General features: G+C 46.7%; 1 protein-coding gene across 3 annotated transcripts in view; it reads right to left on the minus strand.

Annotated features, from left to right (window-relative positions):
• ZNF236 (zinc finger protein 236) overlaps window positions 1-19,997 on the minus strand; it is a 1,017,074-nt gene that overhangs the window by 239,016 nt on the left and 758,061 nt on the right. For all 3 annotated transcript variants that reach the window (XM_085606997.1, XM_085606996.1, XM_085606998.1), the window contains exons 27-28: window positions 12,304-12,494; window positions 10,473-10,613 (exon numbers count right to left, since the gene is read on the minus strand). In XM_085606997.1, the coding sequence (XP_085463123.1) occupies window positions 10,473-10,613; window positions 12,304-12,494 (332 nt within the window). The remainder of the gene's footprint in view (window positions 1-10,472; window positions 10,614-12,303; window positions 12,495-19,997) is intronic.

Consider the following 19,997-nt stretch of genomic DNA (forward strand, 5'->3'; position numbering starts at 1 on the left):
CCCAGACCGAGGTGAGAGCCTTCTTAGGTCTCACCGGGTACTACAGGAGGTTTGCTAAGGGCTATGGCACCATTGTTGCCCCCTTGAAAGAGCGGACCTCCAGGTAGCAGCCCAAGAAGGTGATCTGGACAGAGTCCTGCCAGAAGGCTTTTGATGCCCTGAAGGGTACACGGCATGTACACGGCACCCGTGCTCAAGGCACCCGACTTCTCCAAGGAATTAGTCGTGCAGACTGACGCTTCAGAGCATGGTGTGGGAACAGTGCTCTCACAACTGAACGAAGAGGGCCTAGACCAGCCTGTAGTCTTCCTTAGCAGGAGACTACTTCCCAGGAAACAGAGTTGGAGTGCCATAGAAAGGGAAGCTTTCGCTGTGGTCTGGGCACTGAAGAAGCTGAGGCCCTACCTGTTTGGGACTCACTTCCAGGTTCAGACCGACCATAGGCCCCTCAGATGGTTGATGCAAATGAGGGGTGAGAACCCAAAACTGCTGAGGTGGTCCACCTCCCTACAGGGAATGGACTTTACGGTGGAACACCGTCCTGGCACAGAACACGCCAATGCAGATGGTCTGTCCAGGTTCTTCTGCCTTAGTGAAGAGAACTCCCAGAAGGGTGGGTAGTTCTCCCTACTTTCAGCTGGAGGGGAAATGTGTTAGACTTGGCATCTTTTGGCGTGTTTCCCCTGAGTTTTTGCTTTCTGACCTCCCGGTTTTGACTTCGTTTGTGCTGGCTAAGTGTTTCTGCACACTTTTCTCACTGCTGATCAGTGGTAAAGTGCAAGTGCTCCTGTGGTAAAATGCGTTATGGATTGGTGTTTCCATGATTGGCCTGTTTGATTTATATGTCAGTCCCTAGTAAAGTCCACTGCATGTGCCAGGGCCTGTAAATCAAATGCTGGTAGTGGGCTGCAGCACTGGATATTGCCACCCACCCTTGCAGCCCGTAAATGTAACTCTGGCCTGCCATTGTAGAGCCGGTGTGCAGTCTCGTACTGCCATGTCGACCGGGCAAGTGCACACACTTGCCAGGCCCTAACCTTCTCTATTCTTACATGTCAGTTACTCCTAAGGTAGGCCAAAGGTACCCCTGTGGGCAGGGTGCAGTGTGTGAGAAGTTGGCCTGGTATATGCTGTAGGAGAGTAGGGTCTGCAATCCTATGATCACCCAGATTTTTTGCTTTTGCTTCATTGGTTTATGACTTTCCCCAGCTGTGGGCCTGCCAATCAGACCCACAGCCTAGCTGTTCTCTCTCGAAATTAAACACATGTACATTAGGTGCATCCACCAATTGGAACTGGGCCGCCTTGTCAGTCCCTGTCTCAGCATACCACAGGTATCCAGGGCATCGGTGTACCCAGGGCCTACCAGGGGCTGCAGCATGTATTATGCCACCCCTGGAATGGCCGCCCAAATCTGACACAACTGGCTGCACGACAGCTGGGGCAACGTGGTGTAATCACCCGTTGCTATAGGTGTAGTATTCCTACACCTAACCCTAAAATGGACACATGGATTCCTATCAGTCACTCCTATGGCAGGCCTTATCAATCCTGAAGGCAGAGTGCAGGGAATCATGTGGGACGGTGCTCTGGCGCGAGCTGAGCCCGTCGACGGCTTGCGGAACCAAGTCCTAATAGCCGTTCCATGGTGACGCGGGCCAACTACTTTTAAATGCATTATAATCCTCGCGGTTATTTGCTAACTTTGGCATCGCATCACCTACACATGTCGAGTAAGGTGTCATACGAATGGGAATACGAACACCTCGCCAGTTCTGGCGATGGGGTTAGCATTCCCCCCTTTTAGAGGGGCACGACATGGAAGTAACCTTGAACCCCGGTTAAAGTTGACTCAAGCCTCAGCATCACAAAATGGATGCTGCCACCAGACACAAGTCTGACCTCCTGCTGCTGGGAGACCTTCCAGCGAGGGGAGCTTGGACAAAGGGTTTCCTGTCGAGGGCGGTGTTAGCACCATCCCAGACAGGGTTTGTGTATCCCAGGTAGGCAGGGCTGAAAGGAAGGTGATTGCCAGTGGCACCCCGGTGCTCACTGTGCATAGCCCGGCTCAAACCAGTTTCGGGGGCACACCAGCCCCTGAGCTGGGGCGAAGCCGGACAAAGGATAGGGGTGTAACCACCCCCCTCCTGGCTCCACCCATAGGTAGAACCTAGTCACGGGCCAGCCCCTTTTCTTAGAATAAAGGTAGGAGCGAGTCCCCTTCCCAATTTGGATAATTCTGAATCTTGAACTACTTTCCACGAAAGGAACTCTTGACTATTTCGGAAGACTCTCCCTTGTGGCTAAGGAGTAGCCACCCTGCACCAGCAGGCACCACCTAAGCGCTTGCGGTTTGCTGTAAGTCTCTCCTACGGATCAAGACTGCCCAGCTCGACGAGACCAGAGTTCCCTGCCATCTCTGACCTTTTACCTCCCTCATCAGCTCAGATGAGAGTCGTAGGTGTGACGAGACCTGCGGGACCGGCTATCTTCAGAACCTGCCCGACGCTTATCTAAGCACGCCCACCGAGGGACCCTCGAGTGAGTGCACCTAGGGTTTGAGAAGCCCTAACCCTGAGCAGCTCCAGCACCGAAGTCTGCCTCCCCAGCATCCCCAAGATCTGCGTGGGGGCCCTTCCGCTCCTTGCTGTTCACCGCGTTGTTCGACCACTTGCCGACCGGCTTGTGGCCCTCTTCACGACGCACCACGTTTGTTTCATCACTAGTCTGGTTGCCCCAGACTGGCTCTTGCTCCCCTTCCACAGAGGAGTACCACGGACCCTCCTGGTCCACTCCAGACGCCATCTTGACTCCACCACGTGGGCTTGCCACTGCCAAGATCCGCTGCCCCATTCCTGGGCCCAGTATCATCGACAGCAGACACCTGCGTGGGACAGCTCGCCCTCCATCCTGGTCGCCGCCGCGCCTCCTGGTCCGAGGAACAGCCGAGTCCGACGTCATCCACTCACCTGGTCGAGGTGACTTCAGCCGGTACCCTCCTGGTGCCCACACGATCGCTGGCTAGCGGTTGAGAACTGAGTCCCCTCTGCTTTCAGGTTTCCTTCATCACCGATCCAGGTTTGGATCTCGCTGAACATCGACACTGGTCGCCTGCCAGCAACTCTTCTTTCAGGCTCCTGAGACTACAACGAGGACTTCCGACATCTTGCCGAACATTCCACAGCCGCAGCCTCTGGGCTAGGTAACTCGAGCATTTCGGTGCTCCATCGCAGGTTCGCTTTACAAGTGTCCAGTTCCTTTTACGTTTAGTCCCACTGATCGGATCACTCCGGAATCAGTCACTTTAGACTTCCTAAAACTTCCCCCCTTCCACTTGCAGTGTAATGGTTTCGTGCCCTCGGGCATTTGTGTAAATTGTGCAACCAGAAGTATTTTCCTAAAAGTTTTGTATTGTGCTTAGCTCCCTGACTCATAAAGAGCCAGGGTAGTCTTGTTATAAATAAATATCCTTTATTTTCATAACAACTTGTGTGGTGTCCTTTCACTTGGTGTTCAAGGGGTATATGTGATGGTAAACAGCTGGCTTAACACGCCCTCTAGAGTTTAGCCTAAGACTGCTCGTATCCACGCTACTAGGATAGCTGGTCTATAAGGTTGACTTACAACCAATCATCAAAAAGGGTTGTTTGGAATGATACACAGTGATCACTAGAATAGTGAGCACTACATATCAGGCCAACTTCTCACATATGCTGTCCACTAGTTATAGTGAGCACCTTGTACCAGTCCAAGCAACCCTTATTGATGAATAGGTTTAAGACAACCTTTATTGAAAGCTATCCTAGTGGTAGCTATGGAGAGCAGCCTTCAGGCTAAGTCTTGAAGGAGTGTAAAGCAGCTTGGCTTACCAGATTATAACCTCCTGAATAACTAAATGAAAGGAGAACCACACAAGGTATATATATATATAAAATATATGTATTTACTTCTAAACACTCTCTACTAACCTCTTTATGAAGTTAGAGAGCAAGGCACACAATAATACAGTTATTAAACGACAGTAAATAGCACAATATACAATGGGCCCCAGGGGGAGACCAAACTATATATTAAGTAAGTGGTATAAGAACCACGACTTGACTACACACAGTGCCTAGAGCACGTAGAATCGCTGGGACCCCAAGGAACCACCCAAGGTAGAGACACAGGAGACCCACGGGGACGTGTGCAGTGTGAGAACACAGCCGCGAGCCCTGTACAATTCGATAGGAAAGTAGCAGTTGGAATTTTAAATATTAAGAACACTTAGAAGAGCACTTTGAGCAAACCCCTTTAGACTTGGGGGGTTCTTGGGCCAGCACCCACGGGAGCACCGGAGTACTCGTGTTACCTCACCCAGGGAAGCCGGGTACATAGGTGTCAAATGGTGTCCGGAATCGTAGTTGATTTCAATGGCGATGTGCTACAAAGTGCTGCTGCTGTGGAAAGGAGAAGTGTCCGGAGTGATCCAAGCCTGGATCGAATATGTGAAGAACCTGAAAGCAGAGGGGACAGAGGCTGGGTCACTTGCCAGTGACCAGGGGCACGACAGACAAATGCCCACCGATGTTGGGTGTTTCAGGTGCGAAGAGGTGAAGCTCGACTCCACTGCCACAGGGACCAGGAGGCGTCGACGACGACCACAGTCCTCAGGCGAGCTGTCCCACAAAGGATGTCGAGTGCTGGGGGGGTCAGTTTCTGGATTGGAGACCAACAAGCCTTGGCAACTGCAACCCACACGGTGAGAAGAAAATGGCTTCGGTGTGGACCAGCAAGGTCCTGTGGACTCCCCAAGCGAAGGAGAGTCAGGGCACGTCTGGAGCAACCAGGAAAGCCTGTTGAAAGTAAAAGTACCCTTCTCAGGGACCCACAAGTCGACGGACAAGGGATCGCGAAAGGACCTCGAGAGGAATCACTAGATACCAGCCCACGGGTCACTCGAGGAATGTAGGCCAGCAATCTTCGGTGGAATCACTGCTCAGGGTCTGGACTACAAGTAGCCCAAAGCACAGCCTCAGGGATCGCCAAGAAGCATGTGCTGCTACAAATGGTCACGGTGTCCAGGGGTTCAGGTTGCATGGTCCCCACAAGGGCTTTGGATCTCCGAGTTGCTGAGAGCACGGATTAGCCTCGGAAAGCTTGGAAACCAACCTCCTGTGTTGCAAAATCGTCGGTGTCCTTCGGGAGCAGCGTCGATGCAAACCGGACAGATGCGTCTTTGGTGCCTGCCTTCAGGGGAGTAACTCCTTTACTCCAAGGGAGATTCTTCGGTCATCCAACGTCGTGTAGATAGTAGAAGTTCTGGGATTCTGTAGCAGAGTTTTGTCCAGGTAAAACTAAAGTTCTGTAGCCAGGGGATCCTACTTTATACCCAAGGAAGGGGTGGGACAAACTCTGGGGACGCACCTATGGGAGGGTCGGGAAAGAGGGGTGGCTACACCCATTTCCTTTGTCCAGTTTCGTGCCAGAGCAGGGGCTGGAAGCCCCTGCAACCGGTTTGAGCTGGACTATGCACAGGGACACCAAATGTGCCTCCAGTGCAGACATCAAAGCACTCTCAGAGTGCACCCACCCAGCCCCCATACACTAAAGCCTGTCTGGGAGGTGGTTACACCTCCCTGTGACAGGAAACCTATTGTCCAGGCCACCCCTGCAGGAGTTGCGTCCAACAGCAGGAGGGCAGACTCGTGTCTGTGGCTCCCAGCATCCATTTTGTGATGCCAGGGTCTGGTTAAGCTGGTACCGGGTATACCGGTGCTGTCATGTTTCTCCCTCTAGTAGGGTGGAATCATACCTCCCACACCAGTTACTGGTGTGGGGGTATGATTTCAAGATGTTTGACACCAAACACGACATGTTTCCATGCAGCCATTCTATATCTCGCGCGAAAAGGATGATGTCATCAGTGATGTAATATGTGACGTCATGAGCAGTGGATTGCGGGCGCGCGAGTTATAGTTATCTGAACTAACTATAACGGGGCAATTTCATTGGTTTTTTACGAGTGAAATGTCCACCTAACTATAACATGTGTGAAACCTATGGTTTTTTTAAGTGAATATATATATATATATATATATATATATATATATATATATATATATATATATATATATATATATATATATATATATATGCCTGAAGTCTGCTCTCCATAGCTACCACTGGGATAGCTTTCAATAAAGGTTGTCTTTAACCTATCATCAATAAGGGGTTGTTTGGACTGGTGCAAGGTGCCCACTATAACTAGTGGACAGCATATATCAGGCCAACTTCTCACACCTATGCCCTGGGTACATTAGTATACCATATACTAGGGACTTATAAGGGTACCCCAGAATCCAATCTGGAGTGTACCTAAAGTACATGCAATCAATTTATAAAGGAAGCAGCTAGGCTGGGGCCCTGAATAGCAGGGTCCCAGCCAGACTAAAGTCGAAAAACAGTGAAACATCAGCAAAAAGTGGGGGTAACCATAAGAAGAAGATCCTACTCTCCTACACAATATATGTGAAAGGTAGGACATGCCCTGGTGTGTGTGGCATGTCCTGATAGTGAATTACAGCCCATTTCGTTTTTCACTACTGCAAGACTACCTGTTCCCCATAGGACAGAATGGTAAGTTTGTTTATAACATCTTATAAACATAACTAGCCGAGGGAAAATCAAGTTTAGTATGCCTGAACTCAGAATCTAAAGATGCATCTTTTAGTGAGGATGATTTTTATATTCTGTGTTTGAAAATACCACTTTTAGAAAGTAGGTATTTTCTTGCCTAACCATCCAGTGCACCTCTGCTGGGTTTGTGGATTGACTGTCTGTTTTCTTTTTTTTTTTTTTTTTAAATCTTTTTATTAAATAGAGAGTAAATCGCATTTCCTGTTACAGAATGATATACAGTATTTCCGACATATATAGACATCAATTCAATGATGAATCCGAACAATAGATCAGGGAAGTATGAACTCACGGTGTGATAGGTTCGTCTAGAGGGAGGACAGTAGGTGGGACACAGATATTTCCTCTGTACACATTTCATTTGTTCCAAATTGCAGAACACTTTTTGTGGCACCCTCGAGCAACATGCACTGTCTTTTCCCTAAGAATGCACCATTTCATGTCTGCCGTCCAGGAAGTCAACATAGGCGACACTACAGAGCCCCACAGACGGGCAATGTTCCTCCTGGCCACCATCAGACCCAATGCGGCCCAGGTTTTCCCCCTACTATTTAGATCCGTAGGCTCCCAGACATTTAACAGACAACGTTTGGCTTCAGGCAGGAGACCCGCCGAGAGCACCTCATTCATACAGTAATGTATCCCCTTCCAGTACCTCTGGATATGTGTGCACTCCCACATGATATGCATGAAAGTTCCCTCTTGTCCACACTGCCTCCTGCACAACCCATCAGACGCCCAATCCCATGCTAATGAGCCTAGGCCCCGACACATAGACCCAATAGAGGATAAACCAGGCGGAGTCTGGAAGAGATAGCAACTTCTTTCGGGGATGCTAATGCCTCCCGCCACTCCTCCTCGTCAAGCTTTAATCCGTCTCTCTCCCACCGCCCCCTGGTCTGGACTAGAGGCTCGGTCGTGTTATTGATCAGTTTCTTATAAGTGAGGGAGACCACTTTAGTGGGCATGTAGCCATCCAACAACCTGTCTTCAAGCGGTGACGACTCTGGGAGAGATTCCCCCTTGGGCAGGTTTGAAGTTAGGGCATGGTGCACCTGTAGGTACCGGAAATATTCAGAGTTGGTTAGTTCATATTCAGACTGTCTGAGTTTTGAACGACCAGGGCTGGGGAGCAGGAGTGGCCCCGGATAGTCTAGGTGGGTTAGGAAAGGGCTGAATAGACCTGGGCTGCATTTACAGTAGGGGGAGGAGATTTCCTTGCACCCAAATGGGCCTAGCCTGCCTCTGACAATGCCGTCCACCTCCTGCCAGGAAGTCACATCAGAGAGGGAAGAACTGGTTTTGGCCAGGTACAGACACCCTCTGCCTTCAGAGATCAAAGGATTTTGTGGTATAAATATTGGGACCCAGACCCCTGAAATTTAGAACTCTTTTGGACCAAGAAGACTGCCAAGAAGAATAGCTGGAGAAGCTGTGAGGAGGAACTACCACTTTGCTGAGTGCTTTGCTGTATTGGCCTGCAGTGGCTACTTCTGTCTTGGGCAGTGAAAAGACTGGACTGAACTTTCTGCAATCTATTTTTGTGAGTTGCTCCAAGGGCTTGAGGTAGAGCTTGCCCCCTGTTCAAGAAGTCTCAGGAACAGCAGAGACTTCAAGTTCTTCTGCCCTCAGCACTGGGGACTGTGTGTTTTATGCTGCAAGAGAAGAAAAAGCAACCCGACGCAGTCTACGATGCCGCTGCCGACTTCATGTCCTGAAGGCACCGCGACCCTGGTCTCTCCGACGACGCCTGCCGATACCGCCACCGAACCGCTGCTCGCACCACGACCTGCGGGCTCCGCAACTCTGCACCGCTTCACGACGACGCCTTGGTATCCCCGACAACCCTGCTCCAAGCCAATATCTACGCCGCTGGTTGCACCGTGGTTCGAGGGCACCGCTCGTAAAGTTACACGGCGCACTGCCCTCATCCCACACCACAGCCTTGGCCTACGGATGCCGGCGCCATCAAGTCCAGAAGACAGCGCTTCAGCAATGACGACGCTGCTGCTTGCACCATGACATGCCAGCACCGCATTTACTACGCACCGCATTCAGTTCGCACCGTGACCCTGGTCTCACCGACAACGCCATCTGATGCCGCCACCGAGCTGCTGCTCGCACAGCGACCTGAGGGCCCGCACGCCGCACTGCTGCACTTCGCATCGCAGCACCATACACCTACCGACGCCAGCGCTCCTGAATTTAACAGAGAGGAATTCGATCTGCATTGCGTGTGACCTCGAGGGCCCTGACGACTCCTGCACCAACCTCCGGAACCGACGCCTGCAGTCGCCGTGCTTTCGGAAGCTCAACGAGAGGTCGCCGACGCCCTGCATTTCTAAAAGGTACTGTTTGCGGGTCTTCCCGACACCGTAGCTGGCCCGCGACGCCACGGTCAGTCAGAACTGTTTGGATTTGTTTGCTCACGATGCCATGATAGCCCCGGACCGAGCTATAGACATCAAGGAACTGTTTTTGAAACATATTTTGATAACTGAAGATTTTTAAGTACTATATTGTGGATTTTCATTGTTTTTTATCTTGTCTTCTGTATGTAAAAATATTGGATATTTTCTAAACTGGTGTGGTGTCCTTTTGTAGTGCTTACACTGTATTAATGTTGCTTATGTGCAAATGCTTTACACACTGCCTCTAAGATAAGCCTGACTGCTCGTGCCAAGCTACCAAGGGGTTGAGCAGGCGTTATTTTAGGAGTGCAACTCCCTTATGCTGACTAGGAAGAAGGGTCCCTATTTGAACAAAGATGCAAACCCTTGCCAACTAGAGACCCCTATTTCTAACAGGTGAATTATAGGTTTTAAGTGCAGTGACCTTAGATTTAAGAAAATGTGTATCTGTCATAAGTGGTGCTAGCACCAGCTTACACAGGCTGCCAAGGCAGGCCTGTTAGCACAGTTTGAGTGGTCTCTCATGGGTGGCACAATACATGCTGTAGCCCATGGAGATCCCTGGTGTACCTATGCCCTGGGTACCCAAGTACCATATACTAGGGACTTAGAAGGGTACACCAGTAGCCAACTAGGAAGGTACCAAAGTACTTACCATGGTCCAATTTAGGGAGAAAGCACAGTGACTGGGTCCTGATGAGCAGGTTTCCAGTCATACTAGTCATAAAACAGAGTAACACCAGCAAAAAGTGGGGGTAACCATGAAGTAGATCCTACTTTCCTACAATGACAGTGTGGTAGATCGGCGCCTAAATGCGGCTCTAGCTGTCAATCCCGAGGCAGAATGGAGTCGATAAGAAGCCACGCGGTACAACCAACTGGCGCACTGGGACTATGCTGAAAACTCTTCCTGATCCAGTCTGGTGCCGGGGGAAATTTTAAATGTTAGATATCTGAAGTTAGAAGTATCAACTAGAATTATGTTTTAAGCATGGTCCCTCTGTGGTATGCTCAAAGAAGGTGTAACACGAAAGTACCCATTGAGTAATCACAGCTGTAGAAAACACAATCTTCCTGAAGTCTCAGTACAGAGTATCAACATTTCAAAAGAAATCTTTGGCGTTTCGAAAGCATAACACTTTGAGGCAAAAGTGCAGATGCAACTGTTTCTAGAGGTAATTTCAGTGTGAAACATAAAACACATGAAATATAATATTCCACATCACCATGCTCAACAACCATAGAACTTAAACATGCAAACAAAAGTTGCTCAATTGACTACTCAACTACAAATTTGTAACTAAAGCACAGCCTCTGAAAGAAAACATGGTTCTATTGTTTTTTTAATCTTTAATAAGGAGGCACTACAAATATAGTCTGTACCTGATAAGTTATCTGATCTGTGTTGTTTGGCATTGTTTCTCGGGGCTCTGTTGGATGGCTCACCAATATGACTTGCTGCGAATTTGTTGCACTTGGAATGGATAGACTATTATCAGAGAGGAGGGATGAAAACTGCTGATCCTATAAGACATGAACATAAGACAATTCGCTAAATTGTGTGATGAGATGTCGATATTAAACATAAAATATGCAAATGTAAAAACGGACTGGAATAAGTTACTTGGTAGTACACATGTTTATTGATCTTGTGAATCACCATTCAAATCTTCAACACTGAATAACTGCTGCTTTAAGTGCAGAATATATACTCGAGGGTTTTAGTCTTCTACGTAACCTATTTGTGTACATGCTCAAATGGAGAGATCGTCAATTTGCAAAAAGATCTCTTCAATTACTATAGAGGATAAAACTCTCCCACTGAGATTTTTGGGCCCCTGAAAAAGTCCTTAATCTGTGAAATGATGGCATTAAAATACCACAATGGGCAATAGATTTGGTGTTTATATAATCCAATGTTTGGGTGTAATCTGAATATCTCATAGTACAACATTGCATGGTGCACTAGAAGAGAGTTAATCCAATATTCAAGTATGCTGTGTAGAAACCACTAATATGTTGAGTGTTTATGCACAAGAACCACAAAGTGTACTATGAAGAGACGCTTTGAGACCAAGTTGGCGATGGCAAATCTGATTATCTTCAAAGATGCACAGATCTGCTATTACACTTAATGTCATCCGGTGTAATGGGGGATTAATCTAGCTCAAGGCTTTGTATATGTAGTATCCTTTCAAAAACTACTATGGGCTTTGTTTTCTTTTTTTCACTCTACTCAACGAGGATTAAATGGTTGGACTCCATGTGTAAGAATCTGGGCACTAAAAGAGTCAATAATGCCTTAGGGATTGACCTTTCATATTCAACTTGTTCATTTTGCAGTTTCCAAATATACATTTACTGTTTAGCAGTGGTGATTGTTCCAAGTACACCAAATTATTCTCATGTAGAGAGTATTCGAACCTGGACTGGTTAAGCTGCATCATGATCATTCGTCTTAGTGTGATTGAAATATTTTCAAGTTATTTCATAAAAAATTATCACAATTAAATTATGTCTTACTCAACATTGCTAAATTATGGTCTCCTTTTTCAGTGTATAATGGGTTTTGTTTATCTATATCATTTAAACATTTGGATTATTTAAGGTTCCCATCATGAATTGCTTCAAATGTTTGTACCCTTGGTATTTTGTTTTTTCGGATGCTTTACTTGAAGTAAACAAACTCTTGAAAATGATGCCTTAAATTTCACAAGTGAATTTTCATCTCTTCACCTAACTGTGATCCCCCCTCAAAAATTTCTGAAGACCAAGAGGACCTGGAATGTTTCTTATACTTTTTGTAACAGGGTTTCTGTGCAGAAGGGGAAGTAGCCCATGACTTTGAGAAGAGTGAGAACAAGAACTTCTCCAGAATCCTTTTTGAGGAACACAAGTGCCTCACAAGCAGCCCTAACAGCATTTAACTACACCACACGACACCGCACCGCAACAGCATTTCACACCAGGTTTGAACCTGGACTTAGGATGTAACTTTTATCAGAAATGTAGGTGTAGAACATTACAGTCATGAATGATTCATTTTAAAGAGACACTATGGAACCAATAGTTTATTTGCAGTGATGAAAATTAAGATTTATCCTGATATCAAGATCCAATTTAACATTTTGAAATATTTCAAACGATGCAGAGACAGCAAAAAGAAATAATGATTGCAAAACAAATATGCATGAATATCAAAATATACACTAACCTGAGATGCAATATTAAGTGAAACTGTATCAAGGCCCCCAGAAAGCATGCTTTGCGTATCAGCTAGGCTTAAAGTAACACTTCCATCTGCGCCTACTCCAGATGAAGACATTACCAAATTCTGAGTTGATACTGGGCCATGTGACATGTGTGATGTTGTTGAAGGAAGGCAGGTTGTTGCTGTTGTGAGAGCTGTAAAACAGACATATACATGATAAACATACTAAGACCAACTATAACTAATGCAATAAAATGGGTTAATTTTTTTTAACAGTTTTACTAGCTGCATTGCTATTGCAGCTGAAAGTATAAATAATATAGCAAGTTTGTCAAAGTACGGAGGCTTCGTAGCCTGGAAGAAATGACTGAAAGGGATAGTTTTCTCAACGGTTACACAACAATGCTGCAAGTCTTGACGTACCCCTCTAACTTACATGCCCTGGGTACCAGGGTACTGCATACTAGAGACTTACAGACAGGTTACCCATTTCCAATTGGCTATAGCCAATCTGACATACACTTTAGGGCCAGGGCACTGGCAACGAGGTCTGGTTAGCAGGGCTCCGTGCACTTTCGGGGTAAAAAAAACCAGCAGCATTAGTCAAAAAGTTAGGGGCGACTATACAAAAAGAGCTATTCCCTTACAACGAGACTGGTCTGAGGGGCTCAAATGCAATAAGGAAATATTTGCTGGCAGAAATCTGACTGGAGGCCCCTGTGGATCAATGGGGGGCTCAAAGGCATGCCAGAGTGAACCGAAAGAGGATCAAAAACATACAGCATGGACCCTATTAAAGGTGTCAACCTGCTGTACTGTCACCTATGCCTCGGGACCTCAGAGCGCACTTAGATCAACTGTGGGATCAGTTGCTCAAAATTAGAAAATTAGATTAGAGAGGGGAATGGGGTAGGGTCCTGCTTCTACTTTTTGTGCTTCCGCTGTGAATCAGAGTTCGAGTTACCAGATAACCTGGACCGCTCGCAGGACCTGTCACAGGTTCAGCCTCGAGAGGGGGAACGGGGTCCGTGCTATCGAGGCGGAATGGGAGTGAGACTTGTGTGGGTTATTTTGATGTTCTGCGAAGTACAGCTTTGCTTCCCAGACCTGGATCGCCTTAGGGTCCATGGAGGCACACAATCCTCACATGGCTTGGAGTCATGCTCTAATTCACACTCCAGAGGCACAACTTGAGGGGTCCTTCACAGACATCTATTTATGGCAGTCTCAGAATGGTTTGAACCCTGGCATTTGAGATGGGCACATAGTTGCCTTGCACACTGGAATTCAGTTTGAAAGATTTGTCAAAAATATTAAAAAGGGAGCAAAGCTACAGATCCACATTCGAAAGCGCAGAAAGAAAGGAACTGATGCCATCATGCCAGGGTGTCACTATATGCAGCTGTGTTCTGTCATCTCCAAGGTTAAACAGGGCCAACATGCAGCTCCTCAAAAACACCCAGCGGCACCAAAGAGCACTGCTTTGAAATCTGCTGGATCTAGTCTGGAGCTTCGGAATATTCTTAAGATCAGAACCTGCAGAAATAACCCATCAAGTACACATCAGGAAGGATAATGTTACTTAGCGAGTAAGCATCTGTTCTTGGCATGCAGAGCTGTAGATTCACATGCTTTGCATACTCCTGCCAACTAGTGTTGGGTCCGGATGTTTGCACTTTGTTATCTTCGAAGAAGTCTTTCTAGTCACAAGGTAGGTGACTCCTCCTTTCAGTTATAGTGCGCATGGGCATCGACTCTAGTTAGATTTTTTTCTCGTAGATGGCGAGAATGGAGTTAGTAAGAGTAGAATACAGATGTCCATGCGTATGTATATAAAGTAAGAGAAAACTGCAACAGGTATAGGAACTCGGGAGGCGGGTGGGCGCATGTGAAGTCTACAGTTCTACATGCCAAGAACAGATGCTTACTGGGTAACATTATCTGTTCGAGGCATCTAAACTGTATATCGGATGCTTTGCAAAGACTATATAGCAGTATTCTCCCAAAGTGGTGGCTAACCTGTAGCTGTTGCAGTGGTCTGAAAGAGTGTTCTAAGTACTGCTTGGCCTGCACTAGCTTGTTGTGTCGCTAACACATCTACACAATAGTGCTTGGTGAATGCGTGCGATGTAGACCATGTTGCAGCTTTACAGATGTAAGCTATGCGAATGTTTCCTAAGAAAGCCAAAGTATCCCCTAGTTTGCGGGTGGAATGCGCCCTAGGGGGTATTGGTAAAGTCCTCTTTGCTTTTGCATAGCATGCTTGAATACATTTAACTATCCACCGAGCAATACCCAATTTAGAAATAGGATTGCCTTTGTGTGGTGGAGCAAAAGCCACAAAGAGCTGTTTAGTTTTACAAAATGGTTTTGTTCTTTGTATGTAATACAATAATTCTAGTTTAACAGCTAATTTGTGTAGAGCTCGTTTTGCCACTGAATCTGGCCACAGATTGATTGATGTGAAAGGCAGATACCACTTTGGGATTAGTGCGAAAGACCACTTTGTTTTGGCGGACTTGACAAAATGGTTCCTCTATGGTTAGTGCCTGAAGCTCACCCACTCTCCTCAGTGATGTAATAGCAATGAGGAAACCAACTTTCCAAGTGAGAAATTGCAGTTCAAATGTGTGCAATGGCTCGAAAGGTGGGCCCATTAGTCTGGTAAGGACAATATTAAGATTCCACACTGGAGCCGGTGGAAGTCTTGGTGGAATAACTCTTTTGAGTCCTTCCATAAAAGTCTTGATAACGGGTACTCTGAAAAGGGACAGATTCTGTCCATTTTGAAGGTATGCAGCTATTGCAGCGAGATGTAAGCGTATGAATGTGTAAGCTAATCCTGACTGCTGTAAGTGCAGTAAATAAATGATATTTTGAATGGAAGCATCTAGCGGGTTGATATGGTTATTACAATTTAAAACAAACCGCTTCCATTTAGCTGCGTAGCAAGCTCTTGTAGTAGGCCTTCTGGCCTCTTTAATGATATTCATACAGTCTGGTGGAAGGTTCAGCTAGGCAAACTCTATGTGCCAGATCGCTAGGTTGAGATCTTTGTCATGTGGATGTCTTATTTCTCCATGGCTCTGAGTGAGGAGACTGGGTGTGAGATATCGTTTTTGATGAGGAACTACTGAGAGCGCCAACAGGGTAGTGAACCAAGGTTGAAGGGCCCATGTCGGAGCTATTAGGATCACTGAAAGAGATGTTTGTCTGAGCTTCTGAGCCACTAGTGGAATGAGCGGGAGAGGCGGAAAAGCGTAGGCAAATATCCCTAACCAGTTCATCCATAGTGCATTGCCTTTGGACAATGGGTGTGGATACCTGGAGGCAAAATTTAGGCATTTTGTGTTCTGGTGTGTTGTGAACAGATCTATCTGTGGAAAACCATGCATTTGAAAGAATGGGAGGAGAACTTGAAGGTGGAGTTACCACTCGTGAATCGGCGGTCTCTGCCTGCTGAGAAGATCTGCAATATGATTGACGTGTTACACCCCAGGAGATAAATGTTGTGATGTATGGCCCACCTGCAAATGGTTTGTGCAAGGCTTGACAGCAGTAGAGTGCCCCCCCCCCTTGTTTCTTTATGTAATTCATCGCTGTCATGTTGTCGGTGCTTATCAGGGCAGTTTTGCCTGGAAGGTGAGTCTGGAAGGCTTCGAGCACTAGAAATACTGCTAGCAGCTCTAGATGATTTATATGAAGTTGCCTTTGCTTTTGACTCCACAAACCTTGAATTGTCGGAGTCTGGAGATGAGCTCCCGAACCAGTGAGCGATGCGTCTGCTATTAGCACTGTCTGTGGAACTGGGTCGATGAAGGGCCGCCCTTTGGATAGGTTTTGCGGATTCCACCACTGCAGAGATCGATGGGTGCGGCCATATACTAACACTAGATCTGACAGTTGACCTTGAGACGGATTCCACTGATGTGCTAAGCATTCCTGTAGGGGACGCATTTGAAGGCTTGTATGGGGAACTATTATGAAGCAAGATCATTCCCAGTAGTTGCATATGTACTCGAGCTGGTAATGACTGGTTGGGCTGGAACTGTGAAATTAGAGTCTGAATATTGCAGATTCTGGCTGCATTGGGACAGGCTAGAGCTTTTTGAGTATTGAGAGTGGCTCTTAAGTATGTTTGCGTGCTGGAGGATTGGAGATGGAACTTCAACACCTTTACTGTGAACCCGAGATCGGGCAGTAACAGTACTGTTATTTGAGTGTACTGGAGACACTTTGGGTAAAAACTGGCTTTGATGAGCCAATGGTCCAAGTATGGGAAGACATGAATATGTTGTCTTCGCAGGTGAGCAGCGAATACTGCCAGGCATTTGGTGAATACTCTGGGAGCAGTGGTGACTCTGAATGGAAGCACTTTGAACTGGTAGTGTTGTCCTGCTACCACAAGCCCGAGATATTTGCGATGAGCAGCATGTATTGGAATATGTAAGTATACGTCCTTTAAGTCTACCATAGACATAGTCATCTTGCTGTAGGAGTGGGAGCACTTGTTGAAGTGTCACCATGTGAAAGTGATCTGAGTGAATATATTGATTTAACTCTCTGAGGTCCAGTATAGGTCTGAGAAAGCCGTCCTTTTTAGGTATTAGAAAGTATAGGGAGAACACGCCGGATGCTTGATATTGTAACGGAACAGGCTCAATAGCTCCCTTTTGCAGAAGAGAGTAAACCTCCTGCTGGAGGAGGTGTAGATGCTCAGGTGACATTTTGTGTGAACGTGGAGGAATGTTTGGGGGATTGTTGGTAAGCTCCAGGCAATACCCAGACTGGATAATTCATCTGACCCATCTGTCTGAAGTTATTGTATGCCAGACAGGGAGGAATTGAGAGAGACGTACCCCGACAGGTGTGGAATGATCGTGGAGGGAGAGGAGGCAAATCACTATTTGTTTGTTGAGGGGGAGGTGCGGGGTGTGGAACCTTTACCTCTTCCCTTGCCATTTTTGTCTCTAAATCCGCCTCAAAAGTAACCTCTCGAAGAGGGTGACAGACGGTTGCCTCTATATAATGTTGAGGTATTATCGGTAGATAGGCTTTTGGAGCACCCCGTGTAGAAGGAGCGACGACAAGAACCCCGATTGGATGGGGACTGTAGGGCTCCCATAGATTTTGCAACATCTGTGTCCTTCATTTTCTCTAAGGAAGTGTCTACCACAGGACCAAGCAGATGCTCTTTGTCAAAAGGTAGTTTTAAGATAGAAGCCTGGAATTTGGGTTTAAATCACAAAATTCTCAGCCAGGCGTGCCTCCTTATCAAGACAGTGGTGTTGATTGCAAGAGCGGCAGTGTCAGCCGCATCTAATAGAAGTGTTTGAAATTAGTTTCCCTTCCTGAATTAGGCTGTGTGCCTTAGCCTAATGTTTATCAGGTACAAATTGGAGCAATTGTTCCAATTTATCATAGTGTGCTCTGTCGTATCTAGCTAAGAGAGCCTGGGTATTGGCAATACTCCAGTGATTGGCTGCCTGTGCAGCTACTCTTTTTCTGGAGGCATCTATTAGTATAGATTCCTTGTCTGGAGGAGGGGCATCCCCCGAGGTTTGTGAGTTTGCCCATTTACGGGCGTTAGAAACCACTAGGGAATCTAATCGTAATTGACCCTTGATATAAACTGGATCTGTTGGTGCAGATTTATTTGTCTTATCTACCCTTGGTGTAAGAATTCTTACGCGAACTGTATCTTTAAAAATCCCCCCCCTTTTTTTTTAGCATGCCCTTAAGCATAGGCAATGTATGAGTGGATCTCTAGGAAGAGCTTAGTGTGCGAAAGAGAAAATCCTCTTCAAGTGACTCTTAACTTCATGATATTCAGCAGCCCTATTTATTAACTCTAAGTGCCCTACATTATCATCAGGTGGAGAGGGTTTAGTAGGGTATAAGTCTGGATAGTTATCTGCATTTGGATCTGTATTATAATCGTCCCATGGATCAGGACTATTATCGTCTACCCCATCCCCATCATCCTGGTTGTCAGGTGATTGTGGTGGTGGTGAATTTGTGGGTGTTGGTAAATTAGGGTTAGGTGGGAAAGGAGGTGATAGAGGAGATGGAGGAGAGGGATTAGTACCAACATGTTTTCTCTTTAGAGGAATGAGGTATATGTCCTCCATTTATGGCTTGCGTTTTAATGGCAATTTAGCGTGAATATGTTCAGTTTTGGGATTGATGACCAGATCCTTTTGTTTCAGGTCCGGGTTTGAAGTCAGAACGTCGAAACAATGCTCCTTTGATAAAGTAGGAAGTAGCATCAAAGTGTTCGTATCCGAAGATGATTTCGGTTTTGGTAGCGAAGGGATTGTTATAAAAACACGCTTCGGTTTCGGAGCCGATTGTTTATGCTCGGTGCCTGAATGTGGCCGACTCGATCCTGAGCCAGAAGGCTTTAATATTTGTTTTGGTGCCAGGTCCGAAGGCGGGCGTTGGAAACATGGTCTTGTTGCCGACCTTGGCCCGAAGGCAAAGGAGGGACCAAAGCCTTTTTTGGGGGGGCAGAGGTAGAGTTTGGGGCAGGGGAGGATCGGTACTCCCTGCGGGATGTCTCCGTCCATGTCGGAGTTGGGTCCTGACACGGAAATGTGTTCTTTTTTTTCCTCGACTCCTTGAGCATCTAAGACATTATGTTCGGAATCTTCTGCGAAGAGACCTGGAACGGAGACACTGTGTTGTTGTTGAATTTTGTGACATTGAGCCCGACGGTCACGGAGTGTCTTCTTGGATCAGAAGGATCTGCACGCATCGCAGTCTTGTTCGTCGTGCTCCGCGGAGAGACACAAGTTGCACACTTTGTGCGCGTCGGTGCGCGGGTACTTGGCGTGGCACCAGGTACAGAATTTAAATGGAGTTCCTTCCATCGACTGAGAGCTGGCCCGACGCTGCCAGTCCCTACGGCCTTCCACTAAGTTTCCGATCGAAAAAGATTTTTCTAAATGATACGTACGCGGTGACTGGTAAAAGTGATCAAATAACAATACCGTCGAGGGTAAGTGGATTGCGCACTGAGGAGAACACGTGAAATGGTGTCGAACCAGAGCGCAGCAATACGAGTCCAATCCCAAAGGCGAAAAAAAACTCTAACAAAGGAATCGATGCCCATGTTCACTATCACCGAAAGGAGGAGTCGCCTACCTCGTGACTAGAAAGACTTCTTTAAAGAAAAACAAATTGCAAACATCCGGACCCAACACTAGATGGCAGGAGTATGCAAAGCATGTGATCTACAGCTCACATGCCTGGAACACATATTTTTCCAAGGTTAAGTCAACTTTGGCTCAAAAAGCACCTTCACAAATTATGGTTTAAATTTCTTAAGTGCTTTTCAGTAAAACATAACAAAAAATCAACCTTATCTGGCATACCAAAGGTCTCTACAGCTCCCCTAAAAGCCTGCCTCAACGCAGCTGCAAGACTCCTAACTGGCTAAAAAAAAAAAAAAAATTCAATCATATCTCGCCGCACCTAAAGGCGCTGAACTGGCTAACATACGAAGCTAGAATCCAACTCAAATTGGCCTGTATCACTCATGAAGCTGTACACTCCAAGTCTCCTGTGTACCTTGCTCAGAAAATCGTGGTCTACGGAGGAGACAGGCACTCTCGGTGTGCCAGGGATTTTGTGTTTAAACCACCCCTCTTCCGCTGCCCCCAGAATCTGGACCTCACTGCCGCCTTACATAAGAA

The sequence above is a fragment of the Triturus cristatus genome, chromosome 5_2, assembly GCF_964204655.1.
Source record: "Triturus cristatus chromosome 5_2, aTriCri1.1, whole genome shotgun sequence".
NCBI lineage: Eukaryota > Metazoa > Chordata > Amphibia > Caudata > Salamandridae > Triturus > Triturus cristatus.